The sequence below is a fragment of the Erpetoichthys calabaricus genome, chromosome 6 (genome assembly GCF_900747795.2).
Source record: "Erpetoichthys calabaricus chromosome 6, fErpCal1.3, whole genome shotgun sequence".
Lineage (NCBI taxonomy): Eukaryota > Metazoa > Chordata > Cladistia > Polypteriformes > Polypteridae > Erpetoichthys > Erpetoichthys calabaricus.
Window position 1 is genome coordinate 21,970,055 of NC_041399.2, and position 26,099 is coordinate 21,996,153.

The 26,099-nt window shown below is 39.4% G+C and overlaps 1 protein-coding gene across 4 annotated transcripts in view; it reads left to right on the forward strand.

The window, feature by feature from the left end:
• The window catches only part of neto1l (neuropilin (NRP) and tolloid (TLL)-like 1, like), a 404,377-nt gene that overhangs the window by 348,613 nt on the left and 29,665 nt on the right, over nt 1-26,099 (forward strand). The window contains exons 8-11 of one of the 4 annotated variants that reach the window (XM_051929267.1): nt 908-1,021; nt 2,187-2,745; nt 19,070-19,144; nt 21,987-22,080. In XM_051929267.1, the coding sequence (XP_051785227.1) occupies nt 908-1,021; nt 2,187-2,745; nt 19,070-19,130 (734 nt within the window). In that variant the 3' untranslated portion in view covers nt 19,131-19,144; nt 21,987-22,080. Of the gene's footprint in view, nt 1-907; nt 1,022-2,186; nt 2,746-19,069; nt 19,145-21,986; nt 22,768-26,099 lie in introns of those variants that run through there. The other 3 variants (XM_051929265.1, XM_051929266.1, XM_051929268.1) reach the window with 3 other exon arrangements.

A 26,099-nucleotide genomic window follows, 5' to 3' on the forward strand; every position in this document is an offset into this window, starting at 1 on the left:
AAGAATTAACTGGATTGGACTGGCAGTTTTGTTGGGCTGAATGACCTGTTCTTATCTAGATTGTTCTAATGTTCTAAAATATGACAACTTTGAGTGAAAATCAGGTTAGATCAGGTTAGGAATTATCAGAAATTACTACATGCGAAAGCAACTTGTTTCCGATTTCAAAATGTCAGATATGTGAAAAAATCAGAATCAACTCATATCAGAGTGATAGTGTTAACGCAGCCATAGATTTAGGAACTCTGCTTCTCTTTTCAATTATGACTTCACTTTTGCATTCTGGCTTTGACGTTTGTCTAGTTAGTCTATCTTGGTACACAGACACCTGCTTGAAGATACTGTAGATCAGTTGCAAAAATTGTTCGTGAGCAGAAAATAGACAAAAGGATCATGGAAGCTGATTGAATGTTAAAGTTGTTATTTTCAGTGCTCCAAGCAAGTATGCCGACTTATGGCACCACCATGTGGTATGATAACAGAGTCAGACAGAGTAGAAATGACATTCAGAATACTGTGCATCTATTTAAAAAACAACACGAAATAACCATTAATTGGTTACAATTTGCCATCAATGTTTTAACTTAGTGGTCAGTCTAGCATAGTACATAGGATATGTTTTGCTATTGAAGACACAAAATCACAAAATGCTAGGAAAAATACTATGAAATACAAACCATATTTGAACATGGTGCTGATGAGAACATCCTCTGCCAGTGTGGGTGTAATTATGGAACAGGCTTTACTTCTGTTGCATCTGAAGTTGTTCTCTACAAGTCAGTTGAAAATTGCCCTGATGTCATTTACTAATTATGTTCAGAATTACTCTATAACTGATATAACGTGTTTCTTTTTGGGTTTGTGTGCCTATAAAATCACAACATTTTGACCGTATTTTCTTTTCCAGCACCCTGTGAAGCAGACACCTTCTTTTGTCACAGTAACATGTGCATTAATAACACTTTGGTGTGCAACGGAATTCAGAACTGTGTGTACCCATGGGATGAAAACCACTGCAAAGGTAATAATAATAATAATAATAATGTGTTCCTCTAGCTTCTTCAAGTACAAATATGTTTACTGCCTATAATGAAATATTGCTAAAGTTTACTTGTAAATATAATATCTAAACAGTATTTTTATTTAATAAGCAAAAAGAAAGAAGACCAAAGCAAGTCAGAGGCTTATGTTGTCCAGTTTTTTTTAATTCATTCAGCATTTTTTGTACATAGGTAGTTTAACTTGTAACAGTTTTTAACTTCCTTGGTATTATCCTGAGCCTGTCTCAGGTATGGTATTCTATGTAAAAATGGTTAACCCCGATTCTATCTATCTATCTATCTATCTATCTATCTATCTATCTATCTATCTATCTATCTATCTATCTATCTATCTATCTATCGCCAGCAGCCATACCACATACACTTCAAAAAAAGTCATCCACCTGAAGCTAAGCATGTTCAGGCCCAACCAGTACTTGGATGGGAGACCATGCAGGAAAAGCTTGGGTTGCTGCTGGAAGAGGAGTTGGTGAGGCCAGCCTAGGATGCTTACCCTGTGCCCTGTATGCAGATCCCAATGCTCCAGTGCAGCAATAGGGACACTGTGCTGTAAAAATATTACCATCCTTCAGATGAGACACAAAACTGAGGCCCTGACTCTCTGTTGTCATAAAAGATCCCTGGGCAATCTTCGTAAAGAGCAGGGTGTATCCCGATGTCCTGGCTAAATTGCCCACCACATCCTGGTCATTCTGGCCCCCTAATCATCCATAAATCTAATTGGCTATCTCTATCACCATTTTACCACCTAACAGCTAATGTGTGGTGCACATACAACCACAATAATGGCTGCCATTTCATCATCCAGGTGGATGCTGCACATTAGTGGTGGATGAAGTGGCTCCCCACTCGCTGAAGCACTTTGAATAGTAAAAAAAACACTATATAAATCTAAACAATTATCTATCTATCTATCTATCTATCTATCTATCTATCTATCTATCTATCTATCTATCTATCTATCTATCTATCTATCTACTGTAAGTCTGACCCCACTAAATCAAATGATGATGGTTTTAAATCCTTTTTGTTCTTACATTTTTATCTTTTATTTTTAAGTTAATGAATTTTGCCTTGATCAAATATCATAAACAAACTTTGTGACTGTATCCTTTTGTTATACAGAAAAGAGAAAAGCTAACCTGTTGGACAACCTCACCAATACCAGCGGGACTATAATAGGGGTTACCTCTTGCATTGTGATCATCCTCCTTATTGTATCCGTCATCGTCCAGATTAAACAGCCACGCAAAAAATTCATTCAGAGGAAAGAAGATTTTGACCAAACTGTATTTCAGGAGGTATTTGAGCCCCCTCACTATGAACTCTGCACTCTCAGGAGCACTGGGGCCTCTGCTGATTTGGTGGACATTGCGGATGACTTTGAGAACTACCATAAATTAAGACGGTCTTCTTCAAAATGTATTCATGACCATCACTGTGGATCACAGATGTCTAGCACGAAAGGCAGTCGAAGTAACCTCAGCACACGAGATGCTGCAATATTAACTGAGATCCAGCCGCCGCCAGTAAGACCTTTAATACCACCTACAAACCGAAGGAGCATTCTGGTGATGAAGCACAGCTATTCGCAGGATGCAGCGGATGGATGTGACCTGGATGAAATCGAAGAGGTGCCCACCACCAGTCATAGGCTGTCGAGACACGATAAAGCAGTTCAGCGGTCAGTATCAATTGATTTTTGATGAAGACTATATTACATGGGACCTTCTGTACCCAGACATATCTGTTTTTCTTTCTTTCTTTTTTTGAAATTGCAACAGTGTTTACTTTGATTTCTTCCATTTTTCCATTTAAAGCTGAGTTACATTCACAGCAGATTCTTAAAATTGCTGCCATGCCAAAGAAAGTGTCCGTTCTCTTCATAATTAAATGCATGCTGGACCATAGAAGTAGCGGCAAGTTTGAGAATAACCGACATAGTGCATGGAAAAGTATCATCAAAGGACTACATTTTATAAACTGTTTTGTACAAGCACAATATATTTTTTAATATAATTGAAAAACTTGCCCTCTTACTATAATATAACATATCTGTTTGTCCGGTGAGTCGATTAAATTACACAGCAATGAAATGTAATAGAATATTCTTATGCAATATATATTTATATACATATGAAAAAGGAAATTATATTAAATACTAAACAAATTGCTGAGTTAAATATGCAATTTTGTCATTTACCTTTTCACATCATAGCAAAGTAATATTTTAATTGAGTATTTGCACCTTGTTTTTTTTGTTGACCAAATCTAAATGTTTTCAAGAACATTATATTTAGGAAGTGATTGTTGTGGCTACCATGCAACAGGAAGGCCTGTCTTCCACTGATGAACCCTCTCTTTATGTGCTCGGCAAAAAAAATCATAAATGAATAAATATAAAATTAGCTACTATTAGTCCCACACAAATGGCTTACTACTACTGCAGTACCCTGATCAGCCTTTAGGTGGCTCAAGAGGATGGTTATCAGTGATTTAGTGAATGGCATCAATACTCATTAATAAGCTGTAATGACACAGAGAGTTAAGAGGCACAGAGGAATGGACTTAGGCCACATACACAACACAAAAACGCAGATATTTGACTGTTTTTGCCTTTTGTCCACACTACCCATGGCATTTTTAACTGTCAAAAACTAGAGACTTCTGAGAATGCTCTCCAGAGCCATCTACTTTTGAAAACGTCAGCTTACTATTGCATTGTGAAGGGGTCCTAACAAAGTCTTTTAAAAACACAGCCTCTAATTCTGTTGTGATTTTCTCGTGCTTATTAAGTAGGCCTTCCCTGATTGGATCTTGCACATTACAACATCTCATTCCCTGATTGGTCCATCTTCATGGAAGAAAATGATATTCCAACATAGCGGGCACAGATGCCATAGCACTTGTGTTGTTTATCTGTATGCATCTAAACTGCATTTTATAGACTGTATGCTACACGTAGCATTACCACCCCTTCAAGGATGCAGAGTGTAGACAAATGTTGACATCATATGCATTTTTGGTGATTTTAGTGTGGACGGAGACACTTTTCATATAAAGTGTGATAACACTGGCATGGATGGTGATGAAGGTTGTTTTAAATGAAAACGTAGTAATGTGGATGTAGCCTTAGTCTTTGGGCACTGCTGGTAGTAGTTTCCCCTGTAAAGAGTTGTTGGTTTCTTTAGCACCCGGACCTGCTGTCATTTTTATCATCTAGATCTCTCTACCGCACACATATTCTGTGGCTCCATGCAGTCCCGGCTGCTTTGTTCCCAGTGATTGTGTATACACACTGCTAGTCTCTCCTTATTCCACTTAGTCAGGGTCAGGGCAATACGTATGCCACACTACCCTCCAACTCCATGAGGCCAGGGGTCAACCTGAGACTTGCCACTGGACACTCATCCAGGCTGAAGGACTTTAACAGCAGTGCTTCTATAAGTGTTCATTCTGTCTACTCAGCTCTGTCCACACTTTCAGAAACTGCTTTTTATGGCCGGAGTTTCCAGGAATCCCTGCCTCCCCTGATAGTCCTATGCCACCTGAGAAACATATTGGGGGCCCAGGGCGCTACACTACTCATTAATTGATAGGCTTCAATTTATTCATACGATGTAGGTGTTCATTCCATGGAAGAGCTATGAAGTAATGTGATTCTTTCCACAGTCAACCCTTTTCTTGCTTATTAGTTACATTAATGTGTGAGCATCCATGATCACAACACAGATAAGTTTAAAGTTGGCTTTGTATACAAATTAATACACACCAGACAAACTCATAATCTGGAGAAAGTAGACTATGTGGGGATAAAACACCAAGAAAATCAAAATGGATAAAATCTCAATCACTACGGTTCCTACAAAAAGTATTCACTGCCTTGGACGGTTTCACATTTTATCTGTCTATTAAAATAAAAAAATCTTGGGTCGAGACGTGATCTTCTCAGAAAGACACTTTGACATCCCGCAAGACTAGACTTTATAACCTTTGGAAGCAAGACCCGTGAGAGGGTCACTTTTGCATGTCATGCCCTACTTACAAACATTTTAAAACAAGATCACGGACATCTAACCACTCAGTTGTTGGAATGCTTTTGGCAGTGCGAAATAAGGACAAAATACAGATTAAGGGTTTGGGGTTTTTGATGCCCCGTATACTGTAAAGCAAATACTTGGTCAAAAAAATAGTTTCAACAACTCGTGCGTGACAGCAGACACACTTCATGTGCTCCAAGCTCATAAAAATTTTATATGTTCTAGATGGCATGTCAACGACTATGAGAAGAAGAAAGATCAGCTATGTGCAAATTCTGAAAAAAAGTAATAATCAGCCTGGACCAAGTGGAATTGAAAACCTCGTAGGTCCAATCAGGGTCTGAAATAAAAGACTTCATAAAGTCGTTCAAAAACGTTAGCATGATACACAAGAAGAGCAGGATAGAGATTATGAAGGCAGTGGAATTTGAAAGGCTCAAAAAAAACGTAGACGTGATGCACATGCAGAGGAAGTTACAGATTATGAAAGTAGTAAAATTCGAAAGTATCAGGAAAAAAAAAGTAAAGATCGCATTAGCACAAACAAATGGAAAGTTTTATTCGGTGAAATAACGGAACAGTAAAAAGAGATTGAATATATAGACATGAGTGATATGTCAGAAGTATGTAGATATTGTAAGACTTTAAAGTTTAAGTTGGAGACTTGTAGATCGTCTAATTCATGTTATTATCAGGGAAAAGTAGGGTTCCCTCCTAATGAAGAGGCCTATCACTACAGGCAAACACTACAGGCAAAAAATCAGAGTCTATAATAATCTTTTTTGCGTTCGCATTATTCAAATTGTCAAAACGAAGATTTACACAATAATGGACCATATGTTACCAGAATCTGAGGTCCCGCAGCAATTAAAGCTACGACAAGTTTAATTTCAAAGAAACCATAATTCGGTCAGGTTTATATTTACAATCACGGAGAAGCAATGCAACATAGAGTCAAAACAGTATGTAACAATTCCCATGAAAATAACAATCTTTTTAAACTGTATATTCGGATAACCAAACCTGGGGGTGGGTGAAACCCCCCAGTTATTATATCACATTGAATCACAATGGATTTAATTAGACTTTTTGACACATATTAATAGAGAAAAGACTTTTGATATCAAAGGGAAAACATATCTTTGCAAAGTGGTCAAAATTAATTACAAATATAAAACACAAACTAATTGAGTGCATAAATATTCAACCCCTTTAATTCAGTATTTAGTAGATTCACCTTTGGCAGCCGTGACAGCCTTGAGTGTCTGTGCACAGATCTCTCTTTCTCTCATTCTTCTTTGCAAAGCTGCCCAAGCTCTGTCAGGACATGATGACAAGCTTGTGTGAGCAGCTTTATTTAAGTCGAGGCAGAAATTTTGAATTACATTGAGATCTGTGCCTGTATTTACCAAACATCTCAGAATTACTCCTAGATATTGCAGTAAAAGTCTGACTAGAAACAGAATTCGTCCTACCAAAGAATAGGACGTGAAAAGTGGTTACGAAGTGTCCTACACCCATCCCAGTGAGAAGTAGGAGATTATATTTGAGAATGAATGACGTCAGAATTTTACTGCACCTCAAGGTACAAAACGGCACTCACGAAGGCACTTTGTAATTTTCTTAGAAATCGTGATAACGTTTCATAGTTTTCTGATACTAGGGCTTCACCACAAAGACAATAATAATAATAATAATAGTAATATTTAAAGTAGAAGGAGGAAAAAAAGAAAAAGAAGAGTAAGGAAAACCTAGTAAGGTAGAATATTGAACAAAATTGCACAACATTGTCGCTTCTTTGCAATCAATATCAAGAATTATATTACGGACTTGAAGTGGAGAAGGACAAGCAAACGGTGATTGCATTCACTACACTTTTGGCACGCAGACTTATTTTGTTAAATTGGAAGAATCCTAACTCTCCTCTTATAAGTCAGTGGGAAACCGATGTTTTATATTATTTGAAATTGGAAAAAATCAAATTCTTAGTTAGAGGATCTGTACAGAATTTTTTCAAAACCTGGCAGGATCTAATCAATAATATTTTAGAGTAAGAAGAAATAATTATTTCTGCATTTCTTTCCCTTCTCCATTTTTTATTTACCTATATGTATTTTTTCCTTCCTTTTGTTTATTTTTGCCCTATTAAAAAGCCCTAAGCAATTCTCCTTTGGCCATGCTCTCCTTCTCAAGGGTGGGGTTTGATTTGTCTTCAATTTTTTTTTGTATAAATTGATCTATTTGTATGGAATGACTACAATAAAATTAATAAATAAAATTAAAAAAAAAGAATTATATTTTAATAAGATGAAAAGACTTAGAGAAACACACTGAATAAGACTAAGGCCTGATAGCAGATGCGTTTATGTTAAACAATGAATGATCCACAGCGGTACTTTCAGAAGAATCACCCAATGTTATGGCCACGGGAAACGCCTTGTAAAGTAACAGTTACTGAAACTAACCATGGCTGTTCCAACACTCAGTTTTCCAGGGCTCCCAATTGTCTTCCAGAGTCACATGATGTGTCTGTTCCTCTCTCTGTGATCCTCCTCTTATTTTCTGTGAGGCTTTATTTATCCAAAGCCCCAAGAGTCTCCGCCTGACTTCTTGAACCTTCTCAGGCTTGTAAAATGCAAAAGGATTTGTAGAAGGCAGAGCTCAGCATCCCTGTTTGACATTTGGCTGTCAATCACCCATCCAGCCCCACCTACAGTATCTGTTGAGTAGTATGCTGGCTACTACAGTACAGTTTACATTTATATTTGTGACCATTCACACGTATGCCAATGATCTAAAGAGAGTGTCATCAATTACACCACCAAAACCAACAATTTGCATAAATGCAGCTTGCTTTAACATTCCCTCACGTGAGAAAATTTATAAATCTGCATATTACCTCGCATGTTGTAAGGGTGCAAAACCGGCTACGAAATACCCAAATCACTGCTATTGTAAGGCTGCCTTTTTCAGCATAACATTATCAATATTTTCTGTTGACAGTCCTTGGTTTCTTCACTTAGATGGAGCGATCACATAACATACAAGATTTGTTACAAATATTATTCCATTTTTGTCAAATCAATATCTTTTTACCAGTGAATTGTTGTCTAGCATTTTTAAACCATCCCACCTTCTCCAGAAAGTGTGGTGCCAATCTTTGCCTAAACACCATCTTCTGGTTGCTCCTAGCGAGTTAAGAGAGCTCACAAGCTCTCCTAAATCCTGGTGAAGTTTCCTAACTTAGGAAAATTGATTAATACAGTGTACCAAATACCAAAATGAAATGTTTTTACTCCTACTTCTAAGTGTATGACCAAATTTACGTCACTCTGAGATTTTTGAGCCAGTTATGGCAATTTTCTTGTTCTGAGACACTTAATAATTATAGCCACTGAAATCTGACTCAGCCATTCCAGGACATTAACATTGTTGTTTTTAAGCCAGTTCTGTGTAGCTTTGGCTTCATGCCTGGGGTCATTCTCTTCCTGGAAAACAAATCTTCTCCCAAGACACGGGTTTTCACAGACTGCATTAGGTTTTCCTCCAGGATTCATCTTATCCTCACATGATTTCCACAACCTGATGCTGATGCTGCCACCACTATGGGTGGGAATGCTGTGTTTTTGACAATGTGCAGTGTTTGGCTTATGCCAAAAATGGTTTTTATACTGACGATGAAAAAGCTCAATTTTGGTCTCCTCAGACTACAGCGCCTTCTTCCAGCCGACTTCAGAGTCCCTCATGTGCCTTCTAGCAAACGTTATGTGTGTCTTTTTTCTCTGCAAATCTTCCATAAGGCTGTGACTAGTGAAGCACCTGTGCAACACTTGTTGTTTGCACAGTCTCTTCAACCTAATCCGCTGTGGCTTGTAACTCCTTAAGAGTTTTCATAGGCCTTTTGTTGGCATCCCTCACTAGTCGTCTTCTCACATGATCACTCTGTTTTTGTGGACAGCCTGCTCTAGGCAAACTCACAGCTTGGAAATGATCTCATCTCCAAACACTGACATGTGGTTTTCAATTGCCTTTTTATGGAGTTGCTCAGAGTGTCCTTTTGACTTCACATTGCATAGGTTAGGCCACTCCACTGACTTAGCACAAGTTGGACCTTCCCGTTTCAGGTAATCAACAGCAAAGCCCTGACTACAGATAGGTGAGATCCACTGAACTAATTCTGTAATTTCTAAAAATTGGCTAAACTGGTGATGGTTTAGGTGTGTCATATTAAAGGAGCTGAATACTTAGGCAATCAATTATTTTGTGATTTATATTATGAACTAATGTATACCACTATGCAGAGATCTGTTTTCTCTTACTCGTTAAAGAGTATTTTTCTGTGGATTAATTTCTACATATTGTGAGCCGCGAAGCTAATTGTACCCCCAAAAGATACAGATGCCCCTGGGAAAACCCCTAGGAAACCCCTAGGAAACATAGACAGGCTACCTTCACATTTCTCCTTTCCCTTCTGGCCAGCTCTGTCGCGTAATCTGCCTCTTGCGCGGTGCTCCGTCTTCTCAAAAAGCCTGTACGGGCTTCTCTCAGTTTGTTAAACTGATTGCTTGCTTCTCCTTATCCCTCTCTCAGACATTCTGTCCTCCTGGGGAAACTGTCATCTCTGAATTGTCATGGAGGAGCACGTTTAAACTTTTGAAAAGAGACAAATGTTTGTTTGCAGTGTTTTGAATAAAGTTCCTTTCTTTTCTACAACCTCCTGTGTCTCTGTGCAAATCTGTGACCCAAGCGTGACAATATCCAAATTAAATCCCCTGGAATTCAATGTCATATAATAATAAAATGTGAAAACTTCCATGGGGGTAAACATTTTTTAAAGACGCTGCATAAAGAGTACATTTTGCTACCTCAGAGACATCCTTGTCCAGATCATAAACAAATGTATTGCAAAAACAAAAAAATAATCACAATCGTAATTAAATAATAATAATAATAATAATTCTTTTCATTTATATAGCACTTTTCTTACTACTCAAGTGCGTCAGTGAGTGGGGAGCTACTTCAACCACTGCTAATGTGCAGCATCCACCTGCGTAATGCTTCTGCATCCATAATTGTGCCAGTACACTCACCACACATTAGCTGTTAGGTGGTGAGGTGGTGATAGAGATAGCCAATTAGAGACAGGGGGTGATTAGGGGGCCAGAATGACCAGGCTGTGGTGGGCAATTTAGCCAGGATATCGGGATACACCCTACTCTTTACAAAGGATGCTCAGGGATCTTTTATGACCACATAGAGTCAGCACCTCGGTTTTAAGTCTCATTCGAAGGACGGCGCCATTTTTTACAGCACAGTGTCCCCATCATTGCACTGGGGTATTGGGATTCACGTCATGCTCCATGCTCCCTCTTCTCAATTTTGGGAACTTCTTGAACCCGACACCATCAATAACGTAACCGAATGAGCTGGCAGATGAGGACAAATCACACATGGAGCGAGGGGAAGGTGCAAAGTGCAAGTGTTTTTATTAAAAACAAAAACCAAACAGTGTCCAAAAAGAAAGTGCAGTGCTTCATAACATCCATAAATAAATGATCCATAAAACGAGGTAAAAAGTGGAGGTTAAAAGCCAATAAAATACAACCAATTAAAATGAGGTTAAAAACCAACAGGCTGGAAGCAGTCCCTTTTTAAAAAACCCAGTGCCTTCTCCTTTTCAATGGCGGCTCCCCTGCTTCTCCCATACGGGCCTTGCAGCAGGGGAGTCGCCCTGTCCGCTGGTGCAGCTGACCTTCCTCTGGTCCGGATGCCTTCCATCCCCTGGCTACGTACAGCTCCCTCACTGGACTGAGACTCGGGTCCCCAGCGACCAGGGCACTCACACTGGGGCTCTCCATCCCAAGCCTCCTCGACTTCCGCTGCCTTCCTCGGTGAGTCGTCCACACTCCTCTGAACTGCTCAGCTGGAGTGACCGCTTCTTACTGCCCCCAAGTGTTGGCCAAACACTCTTTCCAGTGGTTCTCCTCCCAGCTGCCTGTCTTCACACTCATGAGCTTACTATTCCTGCTCGCTCACTCCCGTACCAGCTCTTTTCTCCTTCTACCTTCCTCTTCTCTCTTTAATCTCCATTCTTTTGTCCTCTCTTTTCATTTTTTTCCTCCTCTCGAACTCGTGCTTCTCTTTTTATGTGGCAATTAGCAGCTCCCTACACCAATTACGGCCACAGGCAACTCCACACCCGTGCACATAAATGCGGATAGGTCCATGCCGCATCGCGCCCAGGAACCGCTCCTGCCCCACTACCACGTTCCCTCCTTAACCCGCGAGTGCGGTGATTATTTATTTAAAGCGGCAATCAGCCACAGACCTCACTTTATCACAATCCACAGAACAACTACAGGGTAAGTGCCACCTGGGCCTCACCAACTCCTCTTCCTGCAGCAACCCAAACTTTTCCTAGATGGTCTCCCATCCAAGTACTGGCCGTACTGAACATCTTTAGTTAGGTTCAGCTGGATGACTTGTTCTGAAGTGCATGTGATAGTCTAAGTCTACAGTAAGTGGATGAATAATTACTGAGAGCATAAGACAGAAAAGCTCAAGATAAGTAAGACAATAATTGTGACTGGGTGAAGTAATGACAGCTCCACAGAAAGTAAACTTTGGCACACCAACCAGGCTATCCTGCTTAATGTTTGCAAGACCAACAAAAGTACACACCCTCGGGCATACTAGCTCTCCAAATATACGGGCAGAAATTGTATATATCGACTGGTTAGCCACTGATGTTCGGTCACTTTCTCAAGTCAGTTTCTTGCCAAAAAAATGACACCTCTGTCTTGGGAGCCCGAGCAATTTGGGAGAGTGAACCTGAAGGGGTGAAGTCAGTTTCCCTTACTGGACAATGGCATTGTGAAGAGTGGCAGAGGTGACAATGTTAGCAAAGGTGCCCCCAAATCCATGAGTGTGATTACATATCTCGACAGAGCCTGTAAGGAGATCCTCCGACACACATGCATCACATTGTAAAACTGGAGGCATGCTGGATCTGTAGCCAGGTATCAAAGAAGCATTTGAAATGTTACAAGAGAAACCAACCTAAAACCAAGTTTAAGATTGTAAGCGGGGCTAACAGGCTACACACCAGCACCAAATACAGGGTAGTGACAAGCACAGGATATGTGTGCTCATAGGCTAATTTTAAGAGTTGCCAGTGACCCTAAAATGTCTTGGATGTAGAAAGAAAATAGGAGTGCCTGGAGAAAATGCCAAGCAGACATGGGAAGAACATGCAAACTTTACCCAGCTGGCGACTTAGCCAGGATTTAAGGTTATAGTGCTGATGCGGAAAAAGCAACACTTGGAGCCTTTGTGTCACCCCATGAGATTCACTGTAAATATTAGGAGGGAAAAAATAATATGCCTCAATTTTTTTTATTTGACTTTTCACAGCACATTTTTCTTATCACTTTCATTTCCTCAAACAATTTGTACTTTATTTTGTGAAGCCTTTATCGTAGTAGTTCATGCAGGAAAAATATTTTTTTATCAATTGTGTTTCTTTAATAACAATAAATAAATACTAGGCACTCCCAGTAGTGTGGAAATGAAAATTATATGACACCCACTGTCTGGGTTTAGAAATAAATCACCATCCCAGCAGCTATTTACAAGGAAGAGGGAAATTTCTAAATATGTACTGTAAGCAATATTTTGAAACAGCAATGAATATTACAGCGGCCTTTGTTTGCTTCTGTGAGGAAATTTGGTTGCTTCTTTAGTATCGCAGTAGTATAATGCAGTTTAATGGTGGAAACACGTAATGATGATTTTACAGCAAACTCATTACATGGCCAAATGTTTGCAGACACCTGACTTTCTATATGAGTTTGTTTCTCTTTGACATCTTGTAAAGCACTTTGAGCTGTTAAGTTTGTATGAAACTGTGCTGTATAAATAAATGTTGTTCTTGTTGGGCATCCCATACAAAAACTGTGGCCGCTAATGTGGACATGGCCCTCACTATGCTTCTAGGAAGTCTTCCCACAAGATTTTGGAGTTGGGAATCTGTACCCATTCAGCCAAAAAGGGCATGTGTGAAATCGGGTACTGACGATGGACATGAAGACCTGCCTCGCAATCTTTGTTTCAGTTCATAGTAAAGATGTTCAGTAGAGATCAGGTTAGGGCAATCTGTGTTCCTCCATGTCTTTATGTGGCTGGCTTTGTAAAAAAGGGCATAGTCATGATTGAACAGGAAGGGCTGCTACCACAAAGTTGGAAGTGTACAAGTGTACAAACGCTGTGGCATTTACAGTATCCTTCACTTGGAACCAAGGGGCCCAGCTCAAACCCTGAAAAACAGCAGCAGATCATTATCCATCCTCCATCTAACTTTACAGTATGCACTAGGCAGTCTAGTAGCCTGCTGGTATCTGCCAAACCCAGATTTGTCCTTCAGGCAGCCAGATAGTGAAGCATGATTTATTGTTCCATGTTTCCATTGCTTCAGAGTCCAATGGTGGTGTGATTTACACCACTCGAGTCAAAACTTGGGTTTGTGCATAGTGATCTTAGGCCATGTGTGGCTATTCTGCCATGGAAACCCATTTCATGATGCTCCAGACACACAGTTCTTATGCTGATGTTGCTTCCCGAGGTAGTCAGGAACTTTGTTGTGAGTGATGAGCCAAAGGATAGGCGATTCTTACATGCTTCAGCACTCAGCAGCCCCACTTTATGAGTTTGCATGCTCTACCTCTTTGTGGCTGAGCTCTTGTTACACCTGGATGCTTCCACTTCATAATTATAGCCCCTACAGTTGACCGGGGCAGATTTAGCAAAACGGAAATTTTACATACTGACTTGAGACAATGGTGGCAATCTGTGATAGTGACACATTTAAAGCCAATGAGCTTTTCAGTAGGACTCAATGTTTGTCAATGGAGACTGCATGGCTGTGTACTTGATTTTATGCACTGTGGCACCCGGCTGGGGTTCCTACCCGGACGGGATGCCCAGGAGGACTGGAGGAGGGCTTGTGCCTCCTCCAGTACACGAGGGGGCATCCGCCCTGGTTGCATTGGGGGCCACGGGTACAGAGCATGGAAGCTCAACCCGGTAGGGGCCCGTGGTCACCGCCAGGGGGCGCCCCGATGCCTTGGGTGCCCTGGACCTCAGTTCTTCCGCCACACCCGGAAGTGCTGGGGGGAAGAGTATTGGGGACACCCGGAGGACTTCCGGGGTGAATAAAAGGGGCCGCCTCCCTCCAGTCAGGGGCAAGAGTTGGGTGGAAGAGGACGAAGCTTGGTGGAGAGGAGTGGAGGCGGACCAGAGACTGTAAAAGGCATTGTGAGTGTGGCCAGGACTTAAGGGCTGATTGGTGCTGAGGCACTGGGTTTGTGTGCACTAATTGTATATAATAGTTGTAAATAAACGTGTGTGGTTTAAACATCATGTCCACCTGTCTGTGTCCGGGCTGTTCCCCACAGCACTTGTTAACAATGGCGGCACAAACACCCGAACTCAGTCATTTGGAGGGTTGTTCACATACTATTGGCCATATGGTGTAAGTAATAATGTTGAGCATATGATAGAAACCATAAAAAGTTGCTTAAGAAGATAAAGCTCAGGGTTGTTACAGACATTGTAACAATAAGTTCGATTACTGATTTCTGAAGCTCATTGGATTGATTCCATCATTCATCATTAAGGTTTTGGGTAAAGGTTTAGCGCTCCTGGCCCTTCTTGACGCCGACCCTCTCTGTTTATCCGGGCTTGGGACCAGTACCATGTTCGGCTGGTTTGCCTTCTTTGAGGCTAAATTAATAAGTTCAATTTCCGAGAAAGCTTGCAACTTATTTTTACACAATATCTGGTGGGGCCATGTCCCACTGGCCCTTAATGAAGAAATGACACTGTTAATATGAATAATAATCTGTGTGTGTATATATATGTATATATATATATATATATATATATATATATATATGAAATCCAACATCTGTCTGTCTGTATGTCTGTCCACTTTTCATGAGAGAACTACTTAACGGATTTAGATTGGGTTTTTTTCTATAAGTTGCTTGAACGTTCCGGTTGATTTTGTGAGTTCTCTCATCGCTCTTAATAACATAGTTCGCTTTATTCATTTGTATGAATCCGAGAGAGAAGCTGCGGACTGAGAGAAGGGGGTGAGGCCCTCCTCACTCATGCACCAGCCTCTGTTTGTGTCGGTTTACCTTTCGCCATGTGTTGGAGCGTACAATGTTTCCACTTAACTAGCGATATCTGTTTGTTCAACAGACATTATCATCTACAGATTGTTAAGGAGTAACATTAGACATTATTGAGAGAAAAATCAGAGCTACATGTGTTTTAGAGGATAGCTGCTGATTTCCAGAGATATCACGGCCACATGCCCCACATGGGGGACATTCTTCCATCAGAGCTGAACATGATCAGATACAGTGCCAATGTTTGACGTTGGAGTGTACCTACATTCCACTTGGACAGAATTCTTTTTTTTTTAGTGAATTTTTAAAGTTTGTTCTGCTTCACTACTATGTGGGTGGAGCCGCAGGGAACAGTTAGTTATTAATAAACTAGCTGTGTAAGCCCCTGCTTTAAAAAGCCCAGGGTCCTAGAAAGAATGGATTCTGGCACTTCAATCAATCAATGGAATCAGCTAAGCGAGGTTCTCTTTTGTCGGTGGTTTCGTTTTGCCGACATGCTCGCCTCCGTTGTCTATCAGTGGCTAAGCAAGTTTTTCTCTTTTCGGAGGTTTCGTTTTGCTGATGTGCTCACATCTCTTGTGTATCAGAGGCTAAGCGAGTTTCTCTTTTCTCGATTCATGCTGTAGGCTTGCACTTCCGGGCTGCCTCACACTTCCAGGCCAGACAAACAGAAACACACACACTTGCACACGTAGATGTTCATATATAAGATAATTATAAGACAAATACTGGAGGTTTTTGTGAAAATAAGTAGCTAACATTTTATTGGGTTGTTAGTATGTACTGTCTGCATTACAGATTCATACTGTGTGCTGGGCTGGAGCAGATCATTAATATCTATACCATCATAAGTATAAAATCAAACAACATAACACACATGGCGTATCACCACTGGCATTGCATACTGTAATATCGTGGGATGAGTGGAACCCACCAAGTTTGTTACTGGATTGGTCTTCTCTTGCACTGTAAGCTTAACAGACATAGAAAGACACACACGCATGCCCTTTCCATTTAAGAACTACAATGCCTGTCCCTCCTCAGTCCTTCACACAGAGACTCTTTATCTTTGGCATGAACAATATACAGGGGTCCCTAGATAACCTACATCTAAATTTTATTTTGGTCTCCATTAATATCCTACACATGAAGGCTGATATACATTTTGGTTTTATACCAGTTACCAACAATGTTTTACTTCTACACCATTGCTCTTCTTTTGAAGTAGCCCAGTGTGGGACATGGAATGGAATGGAGTTGGAGCTCAGAGTAGTGTAGGAAAAAAAGGGTGGGGTTAATATTTTGTATCTGCCCCTGTAACATTATCCTCGTTTGCATGATTAGATGTGGGTGGGTCAGAGTCAACCACACCATCCCATCCTGCTTACCTCTGTGAGGAGCTTTACTCGATCTGTCAAGGCACTTCTTGGTTTTCCTCTCTTTATATGGTATTTGTCATTTTTAGCTTCTATCACCTCCCCATGCAAACAAGATTACCAAAATGGGGAGGGGTCTATTGTCTGACTACACCCATGCCTGTCCACACCCCCATCATGCTCCGGCTCCACCCCTCTGAGCTCTATTCCTGCCCCATCCCACGACCCACAATGAGTGGACCTTCCTCTCTTATTGGGGTGTCCTCCCCAGCCTGACAAACCAGTAGGAAAAGAACAGCAGCAGCCTCCTCTACACCAGGTGTACTGTATTTACTTTATTACTTTAATTTCTCACTATATAAAGACAAAGTATAGAAATTTAAACAGCAATTTGCTAATTGGTAAATTAAAATAATAGGAGTAGAAGAAAATGACTGGCATGGTGGTACAGTGGTAGCACTGATTCCTCACAGTTCAGAGACCTGGGTTTACATCCCTGGTCCTCCCTGCATGATTTCCCAGTTTCCTCCTGCTATCCAAAGACATACGTGTACATGTTAGGTGAATTGGTGATGCTAAATTGCCCATACTGTCTGCTTGGTGTGTGGGTGTGTATGTGTATGTGTGTTCCCATTATGATGAACTTGTACCATGCCCAGAGTTTGTTCCCACCTTGCACCCTTTGCTAGTACTTTTATTACTATTCGGTTTGTTATTATTTTCTCTCTTCTTGACTTTTTAACTCTTATGCCTCACACTGAGTCGACTGCACCTTCAATTTTGTTGTTCCTTTGTAAAAGTGACAATGACAATAAAGATCTATCTATCTATCTATCTATCTATCTATCTATCTATCTATCTATCTATCTATCTATCTATCTATCTATCTATCTATCTATCTATCTATCTATCTATCTAGCTGCTCTAGACTGTAGCCCTGGATTGGATTAAGCGGGGCACAAAATGACATGACAGTAGAAGAAAATATAATGGAAAATATGAATAAATAGCAAAGTGTGGATGTGTAAACTCTTAGAAAACTTGAAGGTAAACAACAATGTCAAAAGAGAAAGTTGTCCTGGGTGTCTTTTAGATTCAGCAGCCAGTCATCTCTGAATGATGGGATGCTGGGGAGAGAGAGAGAGAGAGAGGGAGACAGAAAGCCCCAACATATGCCAGTCTTTCGGTTTCCTGGCGCTCCTCATGGACCAGTGGAACGTCATCAGGAGAGGGTGACTCTCCTGATTCACTAACCAGTCTTGTTTAGCCATAACTCAGCATTCTAGTCCAGCCTTCCCCTTAAAAACAGCTTAGCTACTTTTTGTTCTGTCAGCATTTTCTCCAATTTCAAAAGATGCACAGATGTAGTTAGATAAACAAGAAAGAAAGGATATATCAGATCATAAAATGCTGGTAAAGGAAAGATCTGCAGATGTGATTGGGCCATAAATCGCCTTCAAATGTCCTGAAGCAATTCATCACAGTTGTATTTGAGGCAGATTGCAGTTTTCTTTTAATATAGGGTCTAGAGAAAAGCCAAGCAAAATGACACCTTTTATTGGCTAACTAAAAAGTTTACAATATGCAAGCTTTCGAGGCAATGTCATTTTGCTTGGCTTTTCTCTACATTCATAATGGCTAACACGGTACAACACCCTAGTACTACAAATATAGGGTCTGTAATTCTAAAATTATAATTTTATCCGTCCAGAACACTGCCATTAGATAATACATAGGTTTTGATGACAACTTGCAGCCGTTGCAATGAGCACAGTGCTTTGTTATTATTATAAACATTTGAGTAAGCCACAAATTAACGGGTGAGTTTGAAGGACAGGCATCATATCATTGTAGATGCAGAGAATAATGAAAGGAAAATTACAAAAAACAAAAGGGTGTCACATAAGATGTTATTACTGTCATTTATTTCTCTCAGCTTCAAAACTTAAGGAGTCATAAAAAAGAAAGAGTATTGCTATTGTTTGCACCATCACTGATAATAAACCCTCTGAACTGCTCCCTAGGATAAACAGAGTGTTTATAAGCCCATTTATAAGGGACTGATAAGAGCTAAATGGTGTACATTCTATGGCTGATGACATCCAAATTGGCCGGTTGCACTTTCGTTGTGCATGCCATGCATTGTCTTTGTGTCTCTGTGTCTGTCCATCTGTCCTTCACATTTAGTTGTACTTCATTTGTTTTGTTTGGCGTTTGTCTCACCAGGTGTTTTAGGCTAGCATAATTTTACAGCAATTTCTCCCATCACCTTTGCATGTGAGTGTTTCAGGCTCTGCTAAAATTCTTCAGATATATCTGTTTGGCAAATGTATGCAGAAATAGTATATTGTTCTATGCAAAACATTATGATATTAAATGAAATAGCCATAACATTCCAGGTTCTGCCTCATTGGGTCTCTAAGCAAACATGAATCTGAATACAACACAACTAGGGTCTAGGAGAGAAACGCAAGGTAAGCAAAAATAAATAAAATGTCTTCCAGTCTTTGCTTAGCTGGTGGTTTGTATTTAAACTTTAACCATTTCTTAATAGCCTAGCTTTATTTTCCTTCTGTAGACTGCATTAACTCTCATTTCGTTTTGGTTTTCTTTTTATTTCATACAATAGTCAATAACTTACAAGCTGTTGAAAAGTTTTCATTTTAGTTCTAAAACTCCAAACTCATATATTTTCTTCTGTTTAATGAGAATACATTAACTGAAAATTTGCTTGCTAACATTTTTTGGTTATTTTATTTGTTTTAAGGAATTATTAGAAAGCTCAGCAAGAGCAATAACAGTTGTTAAGTTTATAGTACTTTATTTATATTTGAATATAATTTTAACAGCACATCATAAATGTATGTTTTGTAAGCATTCTCATACTGTTAATTTTGTATGGTAAATATAATGAACTAAATGCTATTGTATTTGCTCATTATACCAAATGGAGAGACGCTAAATAAAATATGCAAATAATACGCACTAAAAATGTCACTGCAATATGGAAGCCAAGAGAGGACATACAATATCATTTTTTTTGGTAACACTTTAGTTTAGGTACTACAAAAATGCATTTCTTACTCACTAGCCGTGCCCCGCTGCTCAGCCCGCGTATTAGTGAAACAGGACAGTGAGGTGGGCGCTGCCTGGCTCCCCACTTATGACGTCACGCTTCCCCCTCCCCTCAGCCTGCAGCCTCTGTCTCAGATTAGCGTGAATATATCGCTCCTGTAAGTGAACTATGATTCTTTGCATGATGAAAGAAGTCGCAAAATCAACCAGAATGTTCAAGCAAATTGTAGAAAAAAGCCCGATCTAAATCTGTGAAGTAGTTCTCTCATTCTCTACCTAAGCGGTGGTAGGGTACACGACCAGAGGCTGGAGTGTGAGTGAGGATGGCCCTACACCCCTCTCCTTGGCCTGCTGTGTGTCTCTTGGATTTGTGCAAATAAATCAGTACCGCAAGTGAACAATGATACTTAACGCAATGACAGAAGTCGCTAAATCAACAGGAATGTTCAAGCAAATTATAAAAAAAAAACAACGATTTAAATCCGTTAAGTAGTTCTCTTGTGAAAAGCGGACAGACATACAGACAGACAGACATTGGATTTTATGTATAGAGAGATTTACACATGTGTAACAAGACCTTAAGAAAGGCTTCAGACCACTCAAAAGTGACATTTTGTTAGGAGGTCACATTGCGGAGATGAATAAATGCTTTACTGATGCTTTGTAGGAGTTAAGACGCTCTATAAATGTAACTTATTATTAGCATTATTATTATTAAGAAGATCCAATGAAGTGTATGTTAAGGTCTTGTTACATAAGAGTAAATGAGTAAGAGATGCATTTTTCTTAATACATAAGAGTAAATGACTAATAAATGTATTTCTGCGGTACCTAAACTAAAGTGCTACCATTTTTTTTGCTTTGCGCCCTCCCCCACCATAACCTATCAAGTATGGGGGAGAAGCAAAAGCTTTAGATTCGTGAAAAATTTCAATCTCCTGTTTTCCACAGCTCTCGATGTTTTAGGGTCCTCTGATACCGAAAACATCGATATCTCGATGATGGGTGTGTGTCTGTCTGGTGGTCACAGTTTCTTGAGAATGGTCTAGAGCTAAAACGGCTGGATGGAAAAATACCAAACTCAAAAGTTAAGTCTGTTATGAGAATGATGATATTTTTGAGCCAAATTGTGCCAGAGAAACAGGCACTCTAGAGATATCCTCAATATTCGTAATTCTGGAATTAATTATGAATTCTTCTCATTACTGTTTTCTTTGAGATAACTGAATAATTTTCTCAAGATCTCAAGAAAACAAAACTTAATCTTTGTTCCTGGCAAGCTTGCTGACACATTACAGCAACTGATAAGAACAATGATGACAACTGATGAAAACTTGTGATATGTACGCAATCATTTCTGCAAGCAGTGTATCCATGTTGGATAATTTGTTGCATGTTTGCTTTGCGTTTGCTTTGTGTGGAACTACAATGGCTAACATAGGCACGATTTTAGTACCGGGATTTAAACTGATTCTTTTTGGGCAAACCAACCCCAATCCCCCATTGTGACATTACCATAGCTGTCCATATGCCAAATCTAATTTCGTCCCCTTCTTCATTGGAGTCTCCTGCGTCTTCTTTGCAGAATGGCCTCTTTGTCCAAACATGACTGTACTTCAGTACACCAGAACTTTAGTGACTTGTCGGTCCAGTCGGTATCAGATAATCTAGATGTTAAGTCATTTGCTTTGGGAAACATTTTATTTTCTGGAGATCTCGAGAAAATCATAAAATCATTCTGTTATCTTGAGAAAAACAAAAAAACTAATGATGTTGCACTCTTGCGAGAGAATGATTCCGTTCCCTTGAGAAAATAATAGTAATAGAAAAGTATACATATTACACGTCCTATCTTGACTTCCATATTAGAAGATCGTGTTATTATTTACAAAATATTTTGTTCCAAACTTTGGATTGTACCATCACGTTTTGGGTCAGGATGGCAGAAAATATGATATTTATAAAGTCAACGTAATTATATAAACATTTGACCATAGAATGTTTAAATGTCAGACGTTACTCCTGTGTGATTTTGGATTCTTCCTTTCTTTTTGGGGGGGGGGTATTTGTTTGTGTCTCCAGCAATAGTTTGTTACAGCAGACAGTCATTAATTTTCTTTGTTCTCAGTTAGATGACATTTGCTGTTGTCATCTTTGTTGTCTCATTTTGTTGAACGTGACATGTGAACATGTTTCTTACATTCACCATTGTGTCACATGTGCATTGTTTCCATTATATAGAGTACTTGAGACTAGTGCATTCCTGGACGCTTTCAAGCACGCTTCGGTGAAATATGAAAATATGGACCGGGGATATGCACCAGGATGATGTTTTATGGACTTTCTTAGTGAAATATTTTCATAAGTTAAAAATGTTACTATTTAGCCCAGTATAAAAGGCAATAAAGACACCTGCTTATTTTTGAAATAATAGACAAAATTCAGGATGGAAGTTAAAAATTTCAGGTATTATGTCTTGATTGTTCAGTTTTATACACAGTATGTCAGTATGTTGGGGAAGTAAAAAAGTACATGATGTAACCTCACTAGAAATTTTCAAAAAATGTTAATGTTAAATAGGAATTTGTGGGGGAAAAAAAGAATTCTTTGGTATTTCACTATAGCATTTACAGTAATATTTCATGTTTTTATAGTAAAGAAATGTAAAACGCATGCTGTTTAAATTCTTACTCTGTACTGCTAGATACAAATGATATTATATGTTTACTGCCTGCAATTTATGCATTTTTATGAAAAAAAATTCAAAACCATCTGTACTAATTCTTAGAGGTATTTTAGATAGAGTGACGCGTTGTTTAGTGCTGCTGCCTCGCAACCCCAGCAGACCAGATTGGAACCTGTGCCTGCCCGGTCTGCAAACTCTGCTGCATATGTGGAGCTTGAACGTTCTTCTTGTGTTCATGAGGGTTTCCTCGGGTGCTTTAGTTTTCCTCCCACACTCCACAGATGTGTAGCCGAAGTTGACTTTTGACTCTTAGAAGTGAGTGAGCCATGTGTTGGACTGGTGCCCCCATTCAGAGTTGGGTTCTGCCTTATGCCTGACCCTTGAATTTGATTAATCAGGTTCAGAAGACAAGTGGATGAATATGAGATATTTTAGATCTAGAACTTAACGCAAAATTAAAATATAAAACAATTTTGCATACTCAAACTCATAAAAATGGTTTTACTTATGAAAAGTTATTTTTATTTGCATTGATGAACACAATATAAAATACAATTACAACATTTCCATCACGTCACATTTAAGTACAAAACTGAAAAGAAACATAATTAAAATTTAACAAATTGCACAATGTATTTGTGTATGCAATTTTGTTTTAAATCGGTCAAACTTGAAAATGTTTAGTCAATCAGATAGCACGGTGGCATAGTGGTAGCACTGCTGCCTTCTAATAAGGAGACCAGGGTTCTTGTCCTGGGTCCTCTCTGTGTGGCGTTTGCATGTTCTCCCCGTGTCTGTGTTGGCTTCTTTCCACTGTCCAAAGACATCCATGTGGGTTAGATGACTTTGTAACGGCAACTTGGCCCTGGTGTGTGTGTTTGCCCTGTGATGGACTAATGCCCTGTCCAGGGTTTGTTCCTGCCTTTTGCCCTATACTAGATGGCATAGGCCCCTGTGATCCTGGTCTGGATTAAGTGAGGTAGAAAATCAACAAGTATTTAGTCAATCCAATATTTTCTAAACATATTTATAAAAAAAACAACAATAAATATGTACTGACTCACATATACATTCTCAAGTTTTTGTTACTTTTTAGTTTTTTTCATGTAATGGCCCGTCGATTGTCCACCTTGTCTGGTGTGTCCTTAGCAGTAGTCCGCCATCATGTTGACATCCCAATGTCCCGGTACCTTCTTTTCATGTCCTTTTTTTTGTGATCAACTTTTTATTAAATAAAGACATAATGACATGTTTCACCCTGCTCTTCATTCACCACGCCAAGATTTGCAGGGAATGATGCCAAATACGAATCCAAAAAATGAACTTTGAGACACATGCATTACTTCTTTGAATGATACCTCTCATTTCAGGTTGTTCGCATTTCCATTAAATTCTTCATCAGAAATCAGTTTCCTAATATCAGGTCTGGCAAAAATTCCCTCTTTCAATTTTACCTCAGACAAACCTGGAAATTTGGGGCACAAATACATAAAACAGGCTCCATCTTTTGATCGGACTTTGAGAACCTGCTTTATTAAACCAAGCTTGATATGGTGGTAGCAGCTTTTTATCTGGATCCACCAAGTTGCGTCTGATAATGTTTTTGGCACCAAGCTGTAGTTGTTTTCTAGCGGGCCATTCTTTCTGAACCCAAAGGCAGTTCTTGACTCTGTTGTCCCATTCACAGAGAAAACCTGGGAATTGTGTTTGTGCTGGCTGCTGACCCTGCAGTGACATACAAAGAACTTTCAGATCCCCCACATACTGTATGAACTAATGGTGCTCATTTGCCAAATAAAATAACTGTTTTGCTTCAAATATAAGTTTTAATACGAAAAAATGTTACACTGAAAACAAATTATGTCTCTCTATTATAATAAAAAAATCCTGGGATGAGACCAGACTTTTTAGCCTGGGATGAGATGTAACCTTTCAAGTGAAATACTTTCACGTCCCGCGAGATGAGACTTTGTGCCAAGAGATTTGCCCAGGCCCGGCGCCGGAAATAAAAGACAAAGAGTAGATGACAAAGTAGAACATCATGAAGAATTCAAAAACATTGGCGTGATACACATACAGAGCAGGTTAGAGATAATGAAAGTACTAAAATTCGAAAGTCTCAAAAAAATTATACTAAAGATCGCATTAGCACAAACAAATGGAAATTATTACTCGGTGAAATAAAGGAACAGCGAAAAGAGATCAAATATATTGTTTGGATTTAAATTTTAACTCAGAGACCTGTAGATCGTCTAATTTGTGTTGCCATCAGGGAAAAATAGTGTTTCTTCTGAATGAAGAGGCATATGCACAAGATTAAAAGATTTGTTGTTTGCCAAAGCCCCCTAGTTTGTAATAAAATATTACAGGTGTCCAGGGGTAGTACTGCTGCCTTGTAGTAAGGAGTGCATGTTCTCCCCGTGTCTGTGTGGCTTTCTTCTGGGTGCTCCAGTTTCCTCCCACTGTCCAAAACATGCAGATTAGCTGAATTAGCAACACTAAATTGACCCGTGTGTGTGAGTGTGTTTAGTGTGTTTGTGTGTTTGTCCTGTGATGGACTGGCGCCCTGTCCAGGGTTTGTTCCCACCTTGTGCTTTATGCTAAGTGGGATAGGCTCCATCTCCGTCTCAACCCTGGTCTGGATTAAGCGGGTTACAAAATGACATGACATAAAATTTTGATATATTAAATTAATTATAGTGCAAAAAAACAAAACTGACAGCTAAAAATGTGTTTTGTAGAAAAATGTTGCTTGATGGAGAAAAAAATGTCTTTTTTGAATTTTGAATTCAGTGTCCAAAAATATATAAAAATCACATGAAATGATCAAAACAGTTTTTTCAGTGTCTACCTGTGAATTTTAATATGAATGTTTTACCAGAGACACTCAATTACAGTCCTGGAGGTCCATAGTGGGTGCTGGTTTTCTTAATTAGGACTCACTCATTTACTACTAAAGTAATAGTTTTGGGGCTTAGTTGATTCACTAGTTATGATTCAGAAACTTTAATTGCTTATTTTATTTTTATTCTGCTGCTTTAAGGTTTTAATTGTTGCCTTACCAATTTTCTTAACCAGCCATCAGTTAATAATGAGGTACACCAGCTGACATTCTACCATTTAAACATGCGAACAGAGCTGGCGTCATCATTAAGGTGAATTAATCATTTGCATGGGATATAGATCATAAGGTGGAGGAGACCCAGCTGCATGGGTTAGCTACCGAACAGTCAGTTGGCACACTAATAAGCTTGGTCAAGGGCGCAAAATAACCAAGCACGGGCACTATAAGCTTGTCCAAGGGCGCAAAATAACCAAGCATGGGCACTGCCTGTTTTTGTCTTGGAAGAATGAAAACCCTAATAAGTCATATAGTTAAATACCAATTTTCATTATCTGCTAGGCCTGGCTTTGAATTACAAGACTGGCTGGAATGAAAACCTGCAGCCACCGTGGACCTCCAGGACTGTAATTGAGGACCCCTCGTCTATGCAGTTGTTATTCAAGGAACAAATACAAAGAATTCAGTTTGCTTGTGTATTGTGCTCTTCAGTGAGTGCAGACTCAGAGCGCTGTCACACACATCATACTTCTGCGCAAACTCTGAACTGGATAAACCGTTTAAGAAATGGAGGATGAACACGTTGTATTTCAACAAAAAAAACAAT